The 16,737-nt window shown below is 31.9% G+C and overlaps 1 protein-coding gene and 1 long non-coding RNA gene across 2 annotated transcripts; both read right to left on the bottom strand.

The window, feature by feature from the left end:
- Positions 1–859: 859 nt before the first annotated feature.
- LOC139523495 (uncharacterized) lies at positions 860–7,009 on the bottom strand. The gene is made up of 4 exons (XR_011664629.1): positions 6,878–7,009; positions 6,176–6,322; positions 5,180–5,229; positions 860–1,220 (listed from the first exon to the last, which is right to left on the bottom strand). It is a non-coding gene; the product is annotated as an uncharacterized lncRNA (long non-coding RNA).
- Positions 7,010–7,185: 176 nt separating this feature from the next.
- Positions 7,186–16,257, bottom strand: LOC139523494 (uncharacterized). The gene is made up of 6 exons (XM_071317555.1): positions 16,237–16,257; positions 14,774–14,960; positions 13,087–13,176; positions 12,385–12,531; positions 11,388–11,437; positions 7,186–7,428 (listed from the first exon to the last, which is right to left on the bottom strand). Exons 2-6 carry the CDS (start codon positions 14,958–14,960, stop codon positions 7,342–7,344), a joined length of 561 nt encoding a protein of 186 aa, XP_071173656.1. The 5' UTR covers positions 16,237–16,257; the 3' UTR covers positions 7,186–7,341.
- Between the last annotated feature and the right edge of the window lie 480 nt (positions 16,258–16,737).

Below are 16,737 nucleotides of genomic sequence, written 5' to 3'. Positions count from 1 at the left end.
TGTCAGGGTAACACTTATCAAATGATTATGTCCGTTATTTCCTATTTGCTTTGGTATCTGCAAATATGTGGTACATGTAGCATTAAAGAACATGAAGTTTGTATCTTGAGTAAAACGTTGCTGGTTCATATTGTTCATTAAACTTGAATTGTCAAATGAAGGATATGTGTGATTGTTTACATTCGTTATGTCACCTGTGTACAGCTCACCTTTGTTTACATTTGTCGAACTGAGTATGTCTTTCTTTTTACTTTTCTTTTTGGATGGCTTTTTTTCTTTTAAGTCATTTACAATACTATTGTCACTACTATTGCTTCTGTTTGACCTTCTTCTTACTCCCCTTCTAGGCATATTTCAACACAGAAACTAGAAATTTCATTTCTCACTACCAATTCACTACTGACCATTGTCCGCCGTATTGTCCATGTCAATTTATATATTGGTCATTTTTCAAAAAATGACTATTTGTTAGTACATTTTGCATCCAAATAGCAGATTTTTCATTAAAAATGCAGTTGTAAGTGTTTAAATAAAAGTTTATAGGACTAATGAGTATGGAAATCATAAATAAACAAGCTTTTGATAAGATTGAAATATATTTTAGTACGACTTATGCGTTATATATATGCTTACAATGTCAGGGTAACACTTATCAAATGATTATGTCCGTTATTTCCTATTTGCTTTGGTATCTGCAAATATGTGGTACATGTAGCATGAAAGAACGAAAGTCTTCTTTCGGCATTTAAAACAGTAAATGCAAAGAAAATATAAGATTGGAACTAAACACATGTTACTACTTTATAAAGAATCGAACATAAAACGATATGCATCGTCATGAACAAAACTGATATACTTGTAAACGTTGGCACCGGTCTGGATTTATTTAGAACAAGCTATAAACAAAACAAGCGATAAACAATAATTGTCTACTTGTATAATGTTTCTTACAATTGGATGTATTACATTCTGCTTAATATGAATTTCATAGTTGTTTATTTTGAAAAAAATAAATAAAAATAAATGAAAAAAGTAAATACAATATCCATTGCTAAGGCTTAAAATATCAATATCTCGAAAATATGACAGATATGAGTATATAGAGTCAAATAAATACGAATTGTTAACTCTGTTCAAGGTATCAGTTCCAGGCTGGTGCGTCCACAAAGAAAGACTTCATTTTTGGCGTTCGTTATCTTGAACTCGATATCGAACTTTCCCTGTAAAAAAGAGATACATATATTAACAATAATTATGCAGGTCTTTACAGATGAGTTACAGTGAATCAAATAAGTTATGTATGTGTCTATGTCAATTGGAAAAAAAGAGAAAATATAGGTCTTGTATCAATTTCATTGTTATAATATCCGATTAATTAGTAACACATAACTATGCACTCGTTTGTAAAATATTAATAAAAGATACGAACTGCTCTTTATTCGATGTGTACAGTGTTGTAAACTTTGTTAACCTGTAGGTAGTATGTGTGTTTTTCTGACTCGTTATGTTGTTGTCTCAACGACAATTGACACCAAATCTAGATCTCTTTTTGTTTATAAACAATCCAGAAAATTTAAAACACTAATATTCAATTTTTATCTTATTTTTTACAACTTGAAAAACTTTAAACAAGAATCAACAAATTAGGTGCTCGGTACAATATATCCAATGCCATATATGAATCATTTTCAAAAATGACTAATTTTCAAGATTTTTTTTCAAAACTTCATAGTAAAAGTGGTACAATTTTAGCCGTAAAAGGAGTTCCTATGGAAAATTGCATTGTCAATATTTACAGAAATGCAACCTTAAAGTTGATAAATAAAAAAAATGCTACCCCCCAATTCAAAAAAAATAAATAAAATATAATGCAAAGTGCGGCTATGTCAATCTATACCTAGGGGTAGAACACAGTAAATTTATACAAAACGAACACATTAATGATCATGAATTCATGTCATTGACAACATAAACTTGATGACTAGTGGTTTGGTGATATCCTCCCGGACACAACGTCAACCAGCAGTTGCATCGACCCACTGCCTGATTGTAAAATCTTATAAAAGTCAATGGGCCTTTGAATTTTTACATCAGACGCGCCTTCTGTTAATGCTTAATTTTTATACACAATATAACCTCATTGGTTGATATCTTTGTCGGAAGTACATGTGATACATCCTCATTCTTTCAATATCCAAGCTGTGGGAAGGTCGTGCTCCACGTGTTGTGGGCAAAGTAACTATATTCTTTAACTTTTACTTACATTTGCCTTGGTGGCAATATAGCCTTGGTGGCTTTAAGACATTGGTGGTCATTTATATATGCCTTGGTGGCAATAGACCTAGGTGGTCATTTATATATGCCTTGGTGGCAACAGACCTAGGTGGTCATTTATATATGCCTTGGTGGCAATAGACCTAGGTGGTCATTTATATATGCCTTGGTGGCAATAGACCTAGGTGGTCATTTTTATAATTTTTTGCATTTGCCTTGGTGGCAACATTAAATTAAAAATACTAGCCTTTGGGGCGTTAAGACCTTTGTGGTCAATTATATTCGCCTTGACGGCTTCTTGATAGAACTAGATGGTAATGTTTGACCTTGGTGGCAAAATGTTTTGAGATTTAGACCATGGGTAGTTATAATCAACCCAGGTGGTCAGATATTTGTTATGCCGTGCGCCGGTTAAATGCAGGGCAAAGTGTAATCGATATATAAAATCTATATGGAAGTGGGGGCTATGGCCATTTCGGGGACCTCTAGTTGAAGGGAGAATAATAAATTGTTTATAGGGTAAATAGTTTCTTTTGTTACTTTAGAGTGTTGTGGACTTTTCATTAATTATTACATCGTACATACTGATAGAAAATGCTCTTTAAAGACTTTGTTAGAAAAGAAAAGAAATATTGAGAACGTGGAATAATTTAGTGTGACATGTCACATGATATTAATGTTGTTTACCGGAGTGATGTGTATTGAATTATAAGGTGTCTTCGTCGAGGTCCGCGTTTAGCGGTCTGTTTGATTGTACATAGAATTGAATAGAATGTTTTTGTTTTCAGATTGTGTTACCTACAACTTTGATAGGCTGACGAATGAAGGAGAAGTAATATGACATTGCACGATGATTCATGTCAATGTGTTCGAACAACCTAAAAGCAAAGGATGTTTTCTGATCAGAATATGGTGAGAACAAATTGCAATTTCTGAAAATAGGATAATAATTATAATAAAAGAAAAAGAAAGAAAAACAAATGAATGGGAGAAATATGGATATAACAATATTAGGTATGTCTGTGTTGAGATGGCACGGTACAAAAAAAAAATCTGCGATGGAAGCAGCTTTATGTTCAAATTTAAAGTAATTCTAATAATTTGTCAGTAATTTCATTATGTTTACTATTGGATGTGTATATAATTTCACTGATGTGTTGAGATATGTCACAAAAATCTTTTTGTCTCGGGAGATTAAATAATGCTTGCAATATTTTTGTTTTGTTTTATTTAATAAATATGTTGAATGATTTTGTATACTAGTACAAATGTATACTAATTTTATGTATGGTTAAATTTTTTAATTTAAATTTCTTTGTCTACAGTTCGAGGGACACTGATTCCCTAGTGGTTTTCCACGTGGATTGTAAGCAAATGGATTTTTCTTTTTCAAAGTATGACTAATGCTGTCTTAAGTGCAAATAAATAAGTTGTTATTGGTTAATATATTTTCAGCAGACATGTGAATAATCAAGTGGAAATACAACTGTCAATGTTCCTGATTAGGATGTAAAAAGTGTGTTTGATTCAACAACATTAAAGAAAGAGACAAGCCAGCATAGTCTACACTTGGAGGTGAAGTCCCTTTGCTTACAAGCTTTCCACATGCTAAAGATGTTATTAAAATAATAAAATAATGACAATGTTTATTTTGATATGAGTTCATTGCTTTAACGCAACTTTTAAAAGTCTGTATATGGTTAATTTCATGAGAATTTAGTGAATTATCAAACTACTTATAAAGAACTGTGTACATGTATCTTGAAATGTTTAGTAGTGTTGTAAAGTAATTAAGGAATAGTATTTAATAAAAAAGATATTTTTGTTTTGAGTATTGGGAATACTATTCCTTAAGGGAATGCCTTGCTAGTGGTGTAATTTGAGATTGGCCTGCAAATATGCTGTATGGACTATAGAGTTTTCTATGCCCATAACTTAACATGAACTGGATGCAAGATTATATCAATCACTGAGGATATGTGTAGAACCTCATTGGTTGATATCTTTGGCGGAAGTACATGTGATACATCCTCATTCTTTCAATATCCAAGTGGTGGTTGGTTTAAGGGCTATGTTTGGTCAGGCAATACATATTGCCTGTTTGGGTTGTTGAGGTTCTTGATAAGTTCCACCCTTTCCCACCCATAAGTACCAAAATGTGGATATGTTTTTATATTAATATTTAAATATTGGTATTACATGTATGCATGTTGGGTTGATAAGCACGAGACAACATTAGAAAAACATATGGATTACCATGAGATCATGTTGACTAAACAAACCTTCCCTTTATCGATTTTCAAGGGAAAGGTCAATTAGGGCAAGTGTATTCGTTTGTTTGTGCTTGCTATTTCATTACAATGATAAAAATAAGATCATATATCTCGGATGACAATAATGTTGATTATAATTAATGCTTCATTTTATGAGCTCCAGAGTAGTTATATATAAGAAACAACTGCGCACTATATCCAGTGAGCTCTTGTTTATTGCATTGTGCATAGTAGTCCACATTTTGGTTTCTGAAACGTATAGATATTATCTTGTATTCGGTTCTTTCCTCTAGAGTTTTCTATGCCCATAACTTAACATGAACTGGATGCAAGATTATATCAATCACTGAGGATATGTGTACTTCAACAGATAAAATACGACCACCATATGTCCAGCACAGACAAACTCCACACTGCCATCATATCTAGTGTACTATTCAAAATTTGCCCCCTTGACTAGAATACAAAATTTGGAATAGAGTACCTGTTATACCGATGTAATAATGACTATTTACTTTGTTTCTTTGACATATAGAATATATATTTTTTCTAATAGTTCAGTGCTTTTCCTAGACTAAGTGCTCAAATTAATTGTTCTAATACAAGCAAAGAAATGTAAAAGAAATACGTACTGTTGGGAGTCTTCTTAAATCCCTGAAAGTGAACTGATTTTTTGATATATCTGAAATATGAAAATCGATTACATTGAGTTGACAATTTTACTGTTTTTTTTCTAATTTTTTTACCGTAATTGTTTTGATTGGTAGTTTTTTAATCACTTGAATGTAATTAATGAAGGACAATTTCTTGTTTACTCAAAAACTAACTTCCAATTAAAATTAATAATGACATTCTGAAAAGAATAACCTGCGTAGGAGATTTCAAGTATGTTTGAATTTGTGAGTCTTTAAGATCACGATATGAATACAGGTACAACTAAAACTGAATAGCCGTAAAGAAGACTCATGCAAAATGTAAAGGCAGATAAACTCATTTTTTATATCATATGCGGCCTACAACATGTACAAAACCTCTTCCTAAATCATTAACATTAATTGTATCATCAATTAATGCCATTCAAAGAAACTACCTATTAGAGAGGTGGCGTAAATCAGATCTGGATACACAAATATTCCAAAGATCTTTTAGAGTACATCCAATTAAGACTCATTCATGTTTTAAAAGTATAAAAAATATTTGACTTTTCTACACTTTATTCAAGTACTCTTCATATAACTAAAAAACAAATTGAAAGAGTTTCTCCTGCTTCGTATCTGAAAAGAATGTTTTGTGTACTGTTGTTTGTCCGTTGGTCTTTTTTGTTTAGCCAGGACATTTCAGTGTATTTTCGACTAATGTGTTTGTATGTCTCTTTGCAATCCAATTAGAATTGAATCCTTGAATTGCTCCCGTTCATATATATCGCGCATCAAAGCATTTGCAAGGGTATAATATTAATTAGATTGGTATTTTTCGCCCCTCTTGTATTTAGTATCAACTCTGCATTTTCCCCCCATTTTTTAACAGTTACAGCGTTAATCCATAACCGGAATGATCTTCCAAAAAATAAAATACAATTTAAAATATATTCAAAAAGTAACAAAACGAACAAAAATTATTACACTTACCATTCTTCTTTATTGGACAAGTTAAAGTCGGTATAATACTTTTCAAGTCCCCACATGTACCTTTTTGGCCAATGTTTAATATTGGGGTGTCCGGTTGTCCAGGGAGCCACGCAACGAGTTCTACATTTCCACTGACTAAATCATATGCTGAAAATAATTTCATAAAGTAACGATGATGATGACGGCGACGATAACCATTAAAAGGCATACACATGTTTCAAAATTTTACTCACAAAAAACTACCTAATAAGACCAAGGCGCCAATCGACATTATACAAAACATAATAACTTCCACATGTCAGCATAAAAATCTAATTGTAAAAGGTATGTTGAATTTTCCGACTTATATATAAGGTGAACATTGATTCTATATTAATTAGATGCGTGCATGTATACACAGACATAAACGCTCGCATGCAATGTTTATTTAAATGCTTATATTCACATTGATTATCTAAATCAACATGTTTTTGTAGCATTCATTTTTGTTTGTCGTATCTACATTGGTAATGTAATAACTATTCAGTTTAAAGCTTATTTGAAGTTCGATTTAGCCTCATATTTCATTGAGAATCTATGTATACGCAGCACGTATATGTTGTTCTTTTGTAAAAACATGTTATAAAACACGGTGTTTTTTGTTGACATTGTATCTGTCAAACAACATGATGGATCTAACAATTACAATAATAAATCACTTACGAGCTACGAGATCCCAGTACACAGTAGCGACGCCTTGAGTATTTAAAACCTTGGGCTCCCACTGGATGGACAATTTATCTTTTGGATCACCTGGAAATGACAATCAGAACATTTTTAAAGACTTTTAAGTATACATATAGCTGTTTGTGTCCAACATATCATTTCTTTTTGTCATCTGTCATGCTTCAAAATTCATCTAAATCTCATAAAGTTTGTCTATAAACCACAATTAAATATTATTCTGTCATTTAACTTAGCAACTTGTTGTATAATGCTTCTTACAATTGGATGTATTACATTCTGCTTAATATGAATTTCATAGTTGTTTATTTTGAAAAAAATAAATAAAAATAAATGAAAAAAGTAAATACAATATCCATTGCTAAGGCTTAAAATATCAATATCTCGAAAATATGACAGATATGAGTATATAGAGTCAAATAAATACGAATTGTTAACTCTGTTCAAGGTATCAGTTCCAGGCTGGTGCGTCCACAAAGAAAGACTTCATTTTTGGCGTTCGTTATCTTGAACTCGATATCGAACTTTCCCTGTAAAAAAGAGATACATATATTAACAATAATTATGCAGGTCTTTACAGATGAGTTACAGTGAATCAAATAAGTTATGTATGTGTCTATGTCAATTGGAAAAAAAGAGAAAATATAGGTCTTGTATCAATTTCATTGTTATAATATCCGATTAATTAGTAACACATAACTATGCACTCGTTTGTAAAATATTAATAAAAGATACGAACTGCTCTTTATTCGATGTGTACAGTGTTGTAAACTTTGTTAACCTGTAGGTAGTATGTGTGTTTTTCTGACTCGTTATGTTGTTGTCTCAACGACAATTGACACCAAATCTAGATCTCTTTTTGTTTATAAACAATCCAGAAAATTTAAAACACTAATATTCAATTTTTATCTTATTTTTTACAACTTGAAAAACTTTAAACAAGAATCAACAAATTAGGTGCTCGGTACAATATATCCAATGCCATATATGAATCATTTTCAAAAATGACTAATTTTCAAGATTTTTTTTCAAAACTTCATAGTAAAAGTGGTACAATTTTAGCCGTAAAAGGAGTTCCTATGGAAAATTGCATTGTCAATATTTACAGAAATGCAACCTTAAAGTTGATAAATAAAAAAAATGCTACCCCCCAATTCAAAAAAATAAATAAAATATAATGCAAAGTGCGGCTATGTCAATCTATACCTAGGGGTAGAACACAGTAAATTTATACAAAACGAACACATTAATGATCATGAATTCATGTCATTGACAACATAAACTTGATGACTAGTGGTTTGGTGATATCCTCCCGGACACAACGTCAACCAGCAGTTGCATCGACCCACTGCCTGATTGTAAAATCTTATAAAAGTCAATGGGCCTTTGAATTTTTACATCAGACGCGCCTTCTGTTAATGCTTAATTTTTATACACAATATAACCTCATTGGTTGATATCTTTGTCGGAAGTACATGTGATACATCCTCATTCTTTCAATATCCAAGCTGTGGGAAGGTCGTGCTCCACGTGTTGTGGGCAAAGTAACTATATTCTTTAACTTTTACTTACATTTGCCTTGGTGGCAATATAGCCTTGGTGGCTTTAAGACATTGGTGGTCATTTATATATGCCTTGGTGGCAATAGACCTAGGTGGTCATTTATATATGCCTTGGTGGCAACAGACCTAGGTGGTCATTTATATATGCCTTGGTGGCAATAGACCTAGGTGGTCATTTATATATGCCTTGGTGGCAATAGACCTAGGTGGTCATTTTTATAATTTTTTGCATTTGCCTTGGTGGCAACATTAAATTAAAAATACTAGCCTTTGGGGCGTTAAGACCTTTGTGGTCAATTATATTCGCCTTGACGGCTTCTTGATAGAACTAGATGGTAATGTTTGACCTTGGTGGCAAAATGTTTTGAGATTTAGACCATGGGTAGTTATAATCAACCCAGGTGGTCAGATATTTGTTATGCCGTGCGCCGGTTAAATGCAGGGCAAAGTGTAATCGATATATAAAATCTATATGGAAGTGGGGGCTATGGCCATTTCGGGGACCTCTAGTTGAAGGGAGAATAATAAATTGTTTATAGGGTAAATAGTTTCTTTTGTTACTTTAGAGTGTTGTGGACTTTTCATTAATTATTACATCGTACATACTGATAGAAAATGCTCTTTAAAGACTTTGTTAGAAAAGAAAAGAAATATTGAGAACGTGGAATAATTTAGTGTGACATGTCACATGATATTAATGTTGTTTACCGGAGTGATGTGTATTGAATTATAAGGTGTCTTCGTCGAGGTCCGCGTTTAGCGGTCTGTTTGATTGTACATAGAATTGAATAGAATGTTTTTGTTTTCAGATTGTGTTACCTACAACTTTGATAGGCTGACGAATGAAGGAGAAGTAATATGACATTGCACGATGATTCATGTCAATGTGTTCGAACAACCTAAAAGCAAAGGATGTTTTCTGATCAGAATATGGTGAGAACAAATTGCAATTTCTGAAAATAGGATAATAATTATAATAAAAGAAAAAGAAAGAAAAACAAATGAATGGGAGAAATATGGATATAACAATATTAGGTATGTCTGTGTTGAGATGGCACGGTACAAAAAAAAAAATCTGCGATGGAAGCAGCTTTATGTTCAAATTTAAAGTAATTCTAATAATTTGTCAGTAATTTCATTATGTTTACTATTGGATGTGTATATAATTTCACTGATGTGTTGAGATATGTCACAAAAATCTTTTTGTCTCGGGAGATTAAATAATGCTTGCAATATTTTTGTTTTGTTTTATTTAATAAATATGTTGAATGATTTTGTATACTAGTACAAATGTATACTAATTTTATGTATGGTTAAATTTTTTAATTTAAATTTCTTTGTCTACAGTTCGAGGGACACTGATTCCCTAGTGGTTTTCCACGTGGATTGTAAGCAAATGGATTTTTCTTTTTCAAAGTATGACTAATGCTGTCTTAAGTGCAAATAAATAAGTTGTTATTGGTTAATATATTTTCAGCAGACATGTGAATAATCAAGTGGAAATACAACTGTCAATGTTCCTGATTAGGATGTAAAAAGTGTGTTTGATTCAACAACATTAAAGAAAGAGACAAGCCAGCATAGTCTACACTTGGAGGTGAAGTCCCTTTGCTTACAAGCTTTCCACATGCTAAAGATGTTATTAAAATAATAAAATAATGACAATGTTTATTTTGATATGAGTTCATTGCTTTAACGCAACTTTTAAAAGTCTGTATATGGTTAATTTCATGAGAATTTAGTGAATTATCAAACTACTTATAAAGAACTGTGTACATGTATCTTGAAATGTTTAGTAGTGTTGTAAAGTAATTAAGGAATAGTATTTAATAAAAAAGATATTTTTGTTTTGAGTATTGGGAATACTATTCCTTAAGGGAATGCCTTGCTAGTGGTGTAATTTGAGATTGGCCTGCAAATATGCTGTATGGACTATAGAGTTTTCTATGCCCATAACTTAACATGAACTGGATGCAAGATTATATCAATCACTGAGGATATGTGTAGAACCTCATTGGTTGATATCTTTGGCGGAAGTACATGTGATACATCCTCATTCTTTCAATATCCAAGTGGTGGTTGGTTTAAGGGCTATGTTTGGTCAGGCAATACATATTGCCTGTTTGGGTTGTTGAGGTTCTTGATAAGTTCCACCCTTTCCCACCCATAAGTACCAAAATGTGGATATGTTTTTATATTAATATTTAAATATTGGTATTACATGTATGCATGTTGGGTTGATAAGCACGAGACAACATTAGAAAAACATATGGATTACCATGAGATCATGTTGACTAAACAAACCTTCCCTTTATCGATTTTCAAGGGAAAGGTCAATTAGGGCAAGTGTATTCGTTTGTTTGTGCTTGCTATTTCATTACAATGATAAAAATAAGATCATATATCTCGGATGACAATAATGTTGATTATAATTAATGCTTCATTTTATGAGCTCCAGAGTAGTTATATATAAGAAACAACTGCGCACTATATCCAGTGAGCTCTTGTTTATTGCATTGTGCATAGTAGTCCACATTTTGGTTTCTGAAACGTATAGATATTATCTTGTATTCGGTTCTTTCCTCTAGAGTTTTCTATGCCCATAACTTAACATGAACTGGATGCAAGATTATATCAATCACTGAGGATATGTGTACTTCAACAGATAAAATACGACCACCATATGTCCAGCACAGACAAACTCCACACTGCCATCATATCTAGTGTACTATTCAAAATTTGCCCCCTTGACTAGAATACAAAATTTGGAATAGAGTACCTGTTATACCGATGTAATAATGACTATTTACTTTGTTTCTTTGACATATAGAATATATATTTTTTCTAATAGTTCAGTGCTTTTCCTAGACTAAGTGCTCAAATTAATTGTTCTAATACAAGCAAAGAAATGTAAAAGAAATACGTACTGTTGGGAGTCTTCTTAAATCCCTGAAAGTGAACTGATTTTTTGATATATCTGAAATATGAAAATCGATTACATTGAGTTGACAATTTTACTGTTTTTTTTCTAATTTTTTTACCGTAATTGTTTTGATTGGTAGTTTTTTAATCACTTGAATGTAATTAATGAAGGACAATTTCTTGTTTACTCAAAAACTAACTTCCAATTAAAATTAATAATGACATTCTGAAAAGAATAACCTGCGTAGGAGATTTCAAGTATGTTTGAATTTGTGAGTCTTTAAGATCACGATATGAATACAGGTACAACTAAAACTGAATAGCCGTAAAGAAGACTCATGCAAAATGTAAAGGCAGATAAACTCATTTTTTATATCATATGCGGCCTACAACATGTACAAAACCTCTTCCTAAATCATTAACATTAATTGTATCATCAATTAATGCCATTCAAAGAAACTACCTATTAGAGAGGTGGCGTAAATCAGATCTGGATACACAAATATTCCAAAGATCTTTTAGAGTACATCCAATTAAGACTCATTCATGTTTTAAAAGTATAAAAAATATTTGACTTTTCTACACTTTATTCAAGTACTCTTCATATAACTAAAAAACAAATTGAAAGAGTTTCTCCTGCTTCGTATCTGAAAAGAATGTTTTGTGTACTGTTGTTTGTCCGTTGGTCTTTTTTGTTTAGCCAGGACATTTCAGTGTATTTTCGACTAATGTGTTTGTATGTCTCTTTGCAATCCAATTAGAATTGAATCCTTGAATTGCTCCCGTTCATATATATCGCGCATCAAAGCATTTGCAAGGGTATAATATTAATTAGATTGGTATTTTTCGCCCCTCTTGTATTTAGTATCAACTCTGCATTTTTCCCCCCATTTTTTAACAGTTACAGCGTTAATCCATAACCGGAATGATCTTCCAAAAAATAAAATACAATTTAAAATATATTCAAAAAGTAACAAAACGAACAAAAATTATTACACTTACCATTCTTCTTTATTGGACAAGTTAAAGTCGGTATAATACTTTTCAAGTCCCCACATGTACCTTTTTGGCCAATGTTTAATATTGGGGTGTCCGGTTGTCCAGGGAGCCACGCAACGAGTTCTACATTTCCACTGACTAAATCATATGCTGAAAATAATTTCATAAAGTAACGATGATGATGACGGCGACGATAACCATTAAAAGGCATACACATGTTTCAAAATTTTACTCACAAAAAACTACCTAATAAGACCAAGGCGCCAATCGACATTATACAAAACATAATAACTTCCACATGTCAGCATAAAAATCTAATTGTAAAAGGTATGTTGAATTTTCCGACTTATATATAAGGTGAACATTGATTCTATATTAATTAGATGCGTGCATGTATACACAGACATAAACGCTCGCATGCAATGTTTATTTAAATGCTTATATTCACATTGATTATCTAAATCAACATGTTTTTGTAGCATTCATTTTTGTTTGTCGTATCTACATTGGTAATGTAATAACTATTCAGTTTAAAGCTTATTTGAAGTTCGATTTAGCCTCATATTTCATTGAGAATCTATGTATACGCAGCACGTATATGTTGTTCTTTTGTAAAAACATGTTATAAAACACGGTGTTTTTTGTTGACATTGTATCTGTCAAACAACATGATGGATCTAACAATTACAATAATAAATCACTTACGAGCTACGAGATCCCAGTACACAGTAGCGACGCCTTGAGTATTTAAAACCTTGGGCTCCCACTGGATGGACAATTTATCTTTTGGATCACCTGGAAATGACAATCAGAACATTTTTAAAGACTTTTAAGTATACATATAGCTGTTTGTGTCCAACATATCATTTCTTTTTGTCATCTGTCATGCTTCAAAATTCATCTAAATCTCATAAAGTTTGTCTATAAACCACAATTAAATATTATTCTGTCATTTAACTTAGCAACTTGTTGATACGGTGCATTATCTTACCTCAAATAAGTTACTAGGATACGATTAGTTAATAGCAACTTTGTGGAGACCGTGTATATTTCACATGGGCTTAGTAGACGTTGTTAATTGCAATGTTCGGTTTGTATCAGTGTTACGTCCTCTTGTAAAAACAACATGGTCTTCGGGGAAAATCTGCAAAGGTTTCATCAGGCGAAGAAATTGATGATGAATAATAAAGGCAACAGTAGTATACCGCTGTTCGAAACTCATAAATCGATAGATAAAACAAATCCGGAATACAAACTAAAACCAAGGGAAACGCATTAAAGATAAGAGGAGAACAACGACACCACAATATAATGTAACATACACACAGAAACGAAATAAGCATTAGACAAAATCCGATGAGAATAACAATATAACATCATGATGAACAATTGAAATAAAAGCTATCAAGTTGTTATTGTTGGCATTTGTTTTCGTAAAGATTATGCATTAAAAGAAAGTTCCTAATGTTGAAGACTTGATAGGCCACAAGTATATAAATGCCACATTTTAAAATAGTCGGTAAGATAAATTCGTTAAGCACTGTGCTACTGAACTAATGCGATATATACATTTAAGGGCTAAACGTTTTATATGGGGTTCGAGCGTAACTCTCAACCAAAATGAACGCTCTCAGTCCATATATTATTTACTGACCTATATATACCGTGTTTGCATACTATGTTCCTGATATTAATTTACCATAGAATAGGACTTCAATCGGGGCTTCAAGCAAACGAAGACAACAGTGCGACATTTACTTTACTGGCAATTAATAAATGTGTTCAGTCACGAAGCATGTCTTTAATCTGTTAAAATGTACGTCAATGTGCACAATACAAATGTAGTTTTGAACGATAAGTTACTGCTTAAACTCCTCGGCAGTTCCAGCTCTGATCCGCATACTACTCTAAACTAATGGAGTAAAGGAAAATAGTTCCGGAACGGAAACGATCAATGTACGGAGTTTGGTCACTGCTACCAATATTTCAATTTAATAAGCATATCATCAACTCTACCTTCGTAGGAAAGAGTTCCCAGTAGTATAGAGTTCGTTGTTTTGTGAGGGATTTGATCAGATGCTTCACGTTCTATGACTACATATAAAACAACTAATATTTCTTATACCAACTTCGTTAAAGTTACAATTAGTAAACGGTTTCCGACATGTACAAAATATAACAATGTTTAAGTAAGTTTACGAGATAATCTTGGCAATATCCTTTATAAAAACATTTGTTGTTATTTTGTTTCCACATACAATGTTTTAAGGAATCATTTACGTTTTCTTTATGATTGATAGTGTTTTGAAAACTGGAACAAATAAAACTTAACATTTAATATAAAGATTCATCAACATATATGTATATCAAATTTCGGAATAAATATACCTACCACACGTTGTGAAGTTGCCTCGTTGCTGGAGGACATTTCTCTTCCCAAGTGTTGTGAAAGGAGTTCGTTCCATTTCAAATTCTCGAACTTCAATTTTTTCCGCTTTTTCCATTTTATAAAATTTAAAATGGCCGGATGCCTTCGCTATGCCAACACTTAGGCAAAGTATCAATATGAAAATGTCCATCTACAGAAGAATAACATACAACAGATAAGATTTGGGGGTAAATTGCAGTAACCGTGATACTTCCATATACGGTTCATCTTGTTGTTTTTTTTTTGTTTGTTTTTTTTTGGGATACCAATTATCTATGAAAAAATGCACGTTTTGTACTTATTATGCACTATCCGAGATTGGAAAAATCGATGTAGCCTGGAAATATTGAATTATCACCGGTATATTGTCTACTCCTATATGTTGCTCAGCTAGATGACATTTTTGGTTTTTTTTGCTTTGCTTTTGAGTTGCTGTCTCATAAATTGATATAATACATCACCCTTTATTCAAATACACAATACACAACTATGAACAACTTAGAATTTTCACAAAATTACTCATTTGAAACCTGACCTGAATGACTAAACATGTGCTCCATTCTGTTTTAGAAGAGCCTATAGAACAAGTCTTATTGTGGTTGGTTTATATAAAACATAAAATGCGGTTTGATAGCTAATATGACAACTCTTCACAAGAGATCAAATGTCACAGAATATATATTTCACCGTACGGTCTCAAACAATAAGCAACGCCCATACAGCTTAGTCAGCCATAACATACCCCAAAATGACAAATGACAAATGTAAAACAATTGCAAAAAGAAAACTAACAACCAAATTAATGTTCAAGAAAAATGAACGATAAAAAAATTTGCAATACAGCATCAAACGATAACCACTGAATTATAGGCTCCTAACTAAGAAGACGTACATTCATTCAGAATGTGGCAGGGTTAAACATATTCACTTGTTCAATAATTAATATATGTGCATTGTTTATAAAATTACTTTTGCCAGCAAAAAAATGTCACACCAAAAGATGTTTTACCCCGTAACATGTATGCAATGTGTTAATCATGATGAAGCTTTTATCCAAATTTCATAAAAAGAAATTCGAGACTAATTCAGGCTGGTAAGTTGGTAACCATAACTTATTCTATAATATATACTTACAAAATATGCAGCTGGTCTTCTAATACTATACTTCTTGAAAAATTAGGCATTTTAGTATTTGACAATTGTTTTAAAATTAATACTTTCCTTTTCCATAGGATAAAGTTTAATGATATTTTATATATTCATGTAGTCGAATCTATGCGAGTGGGATTTCCATGCAAACCTATGCTATTGAAATGACTACACATGACGTTTATGACAATAAATGGTAAATAATGATTGACAATCTTTAAAATTACATACTGTTCGATCTTTACCCAAATTGAAATTTAAAAGTAATGTTGACTTACCCCGAAGAAGCTTGAGCAAAATGCAGCTGCATTAACTTACAGTATGATGATGTGTTGACAATGAATAGATTATAATAATTTTAAAACCTAAACTTCCTCTTTCAATAGTAACGAAACACCATCTTTGATAATCATTACTTTATTTATATTAACAGCTCTCGTTTTAATAATATAATCTACCTGTAACATGACTAAAAATCTTCCTCCTTTGCAATAGGGTATGTGGAGAATATAAAATGTCATAGTGTAATATTGAGACCATAACTAAAATTGTCAAATACTAGTATTACTTTCTAAACAATTAATACCAAGGTTGTACAATCCATTAATTTGCCTTTCTGATGTATTTAGTCTTAAGTTATATTAAGGTTCCCTTTTTCTTTGCTTCAAAAGATATAAGATTGCAAGAAATACGTGTTGTGCTGTCGGTGCATGATTAAAATCAATAACAAACTGGATTTTTTTTTTCATAAACCACTTGGCATATCTAGCTCATTGTAA

Source organism: Mytilus edulis, chromosome 5 (genome assembly GCF_963676685.1).
Source record: "Mytilus edulis chromosome 5, xbMytEdul2.2, whole genome shotgun sequence".
NCBI classification, from domain to species: domain Eukaryota; kingdom Metazoa; phylum Mollusca; class Bivalvia; order Mytilida; family Mytilidae; genus Mytilus; species Mytilus edulis.
The sequence above is the reverse complement of the archived record's forward strand: the minus strand, read 5'-3'. Positions and strand labels throughout refer to the sequence as shown.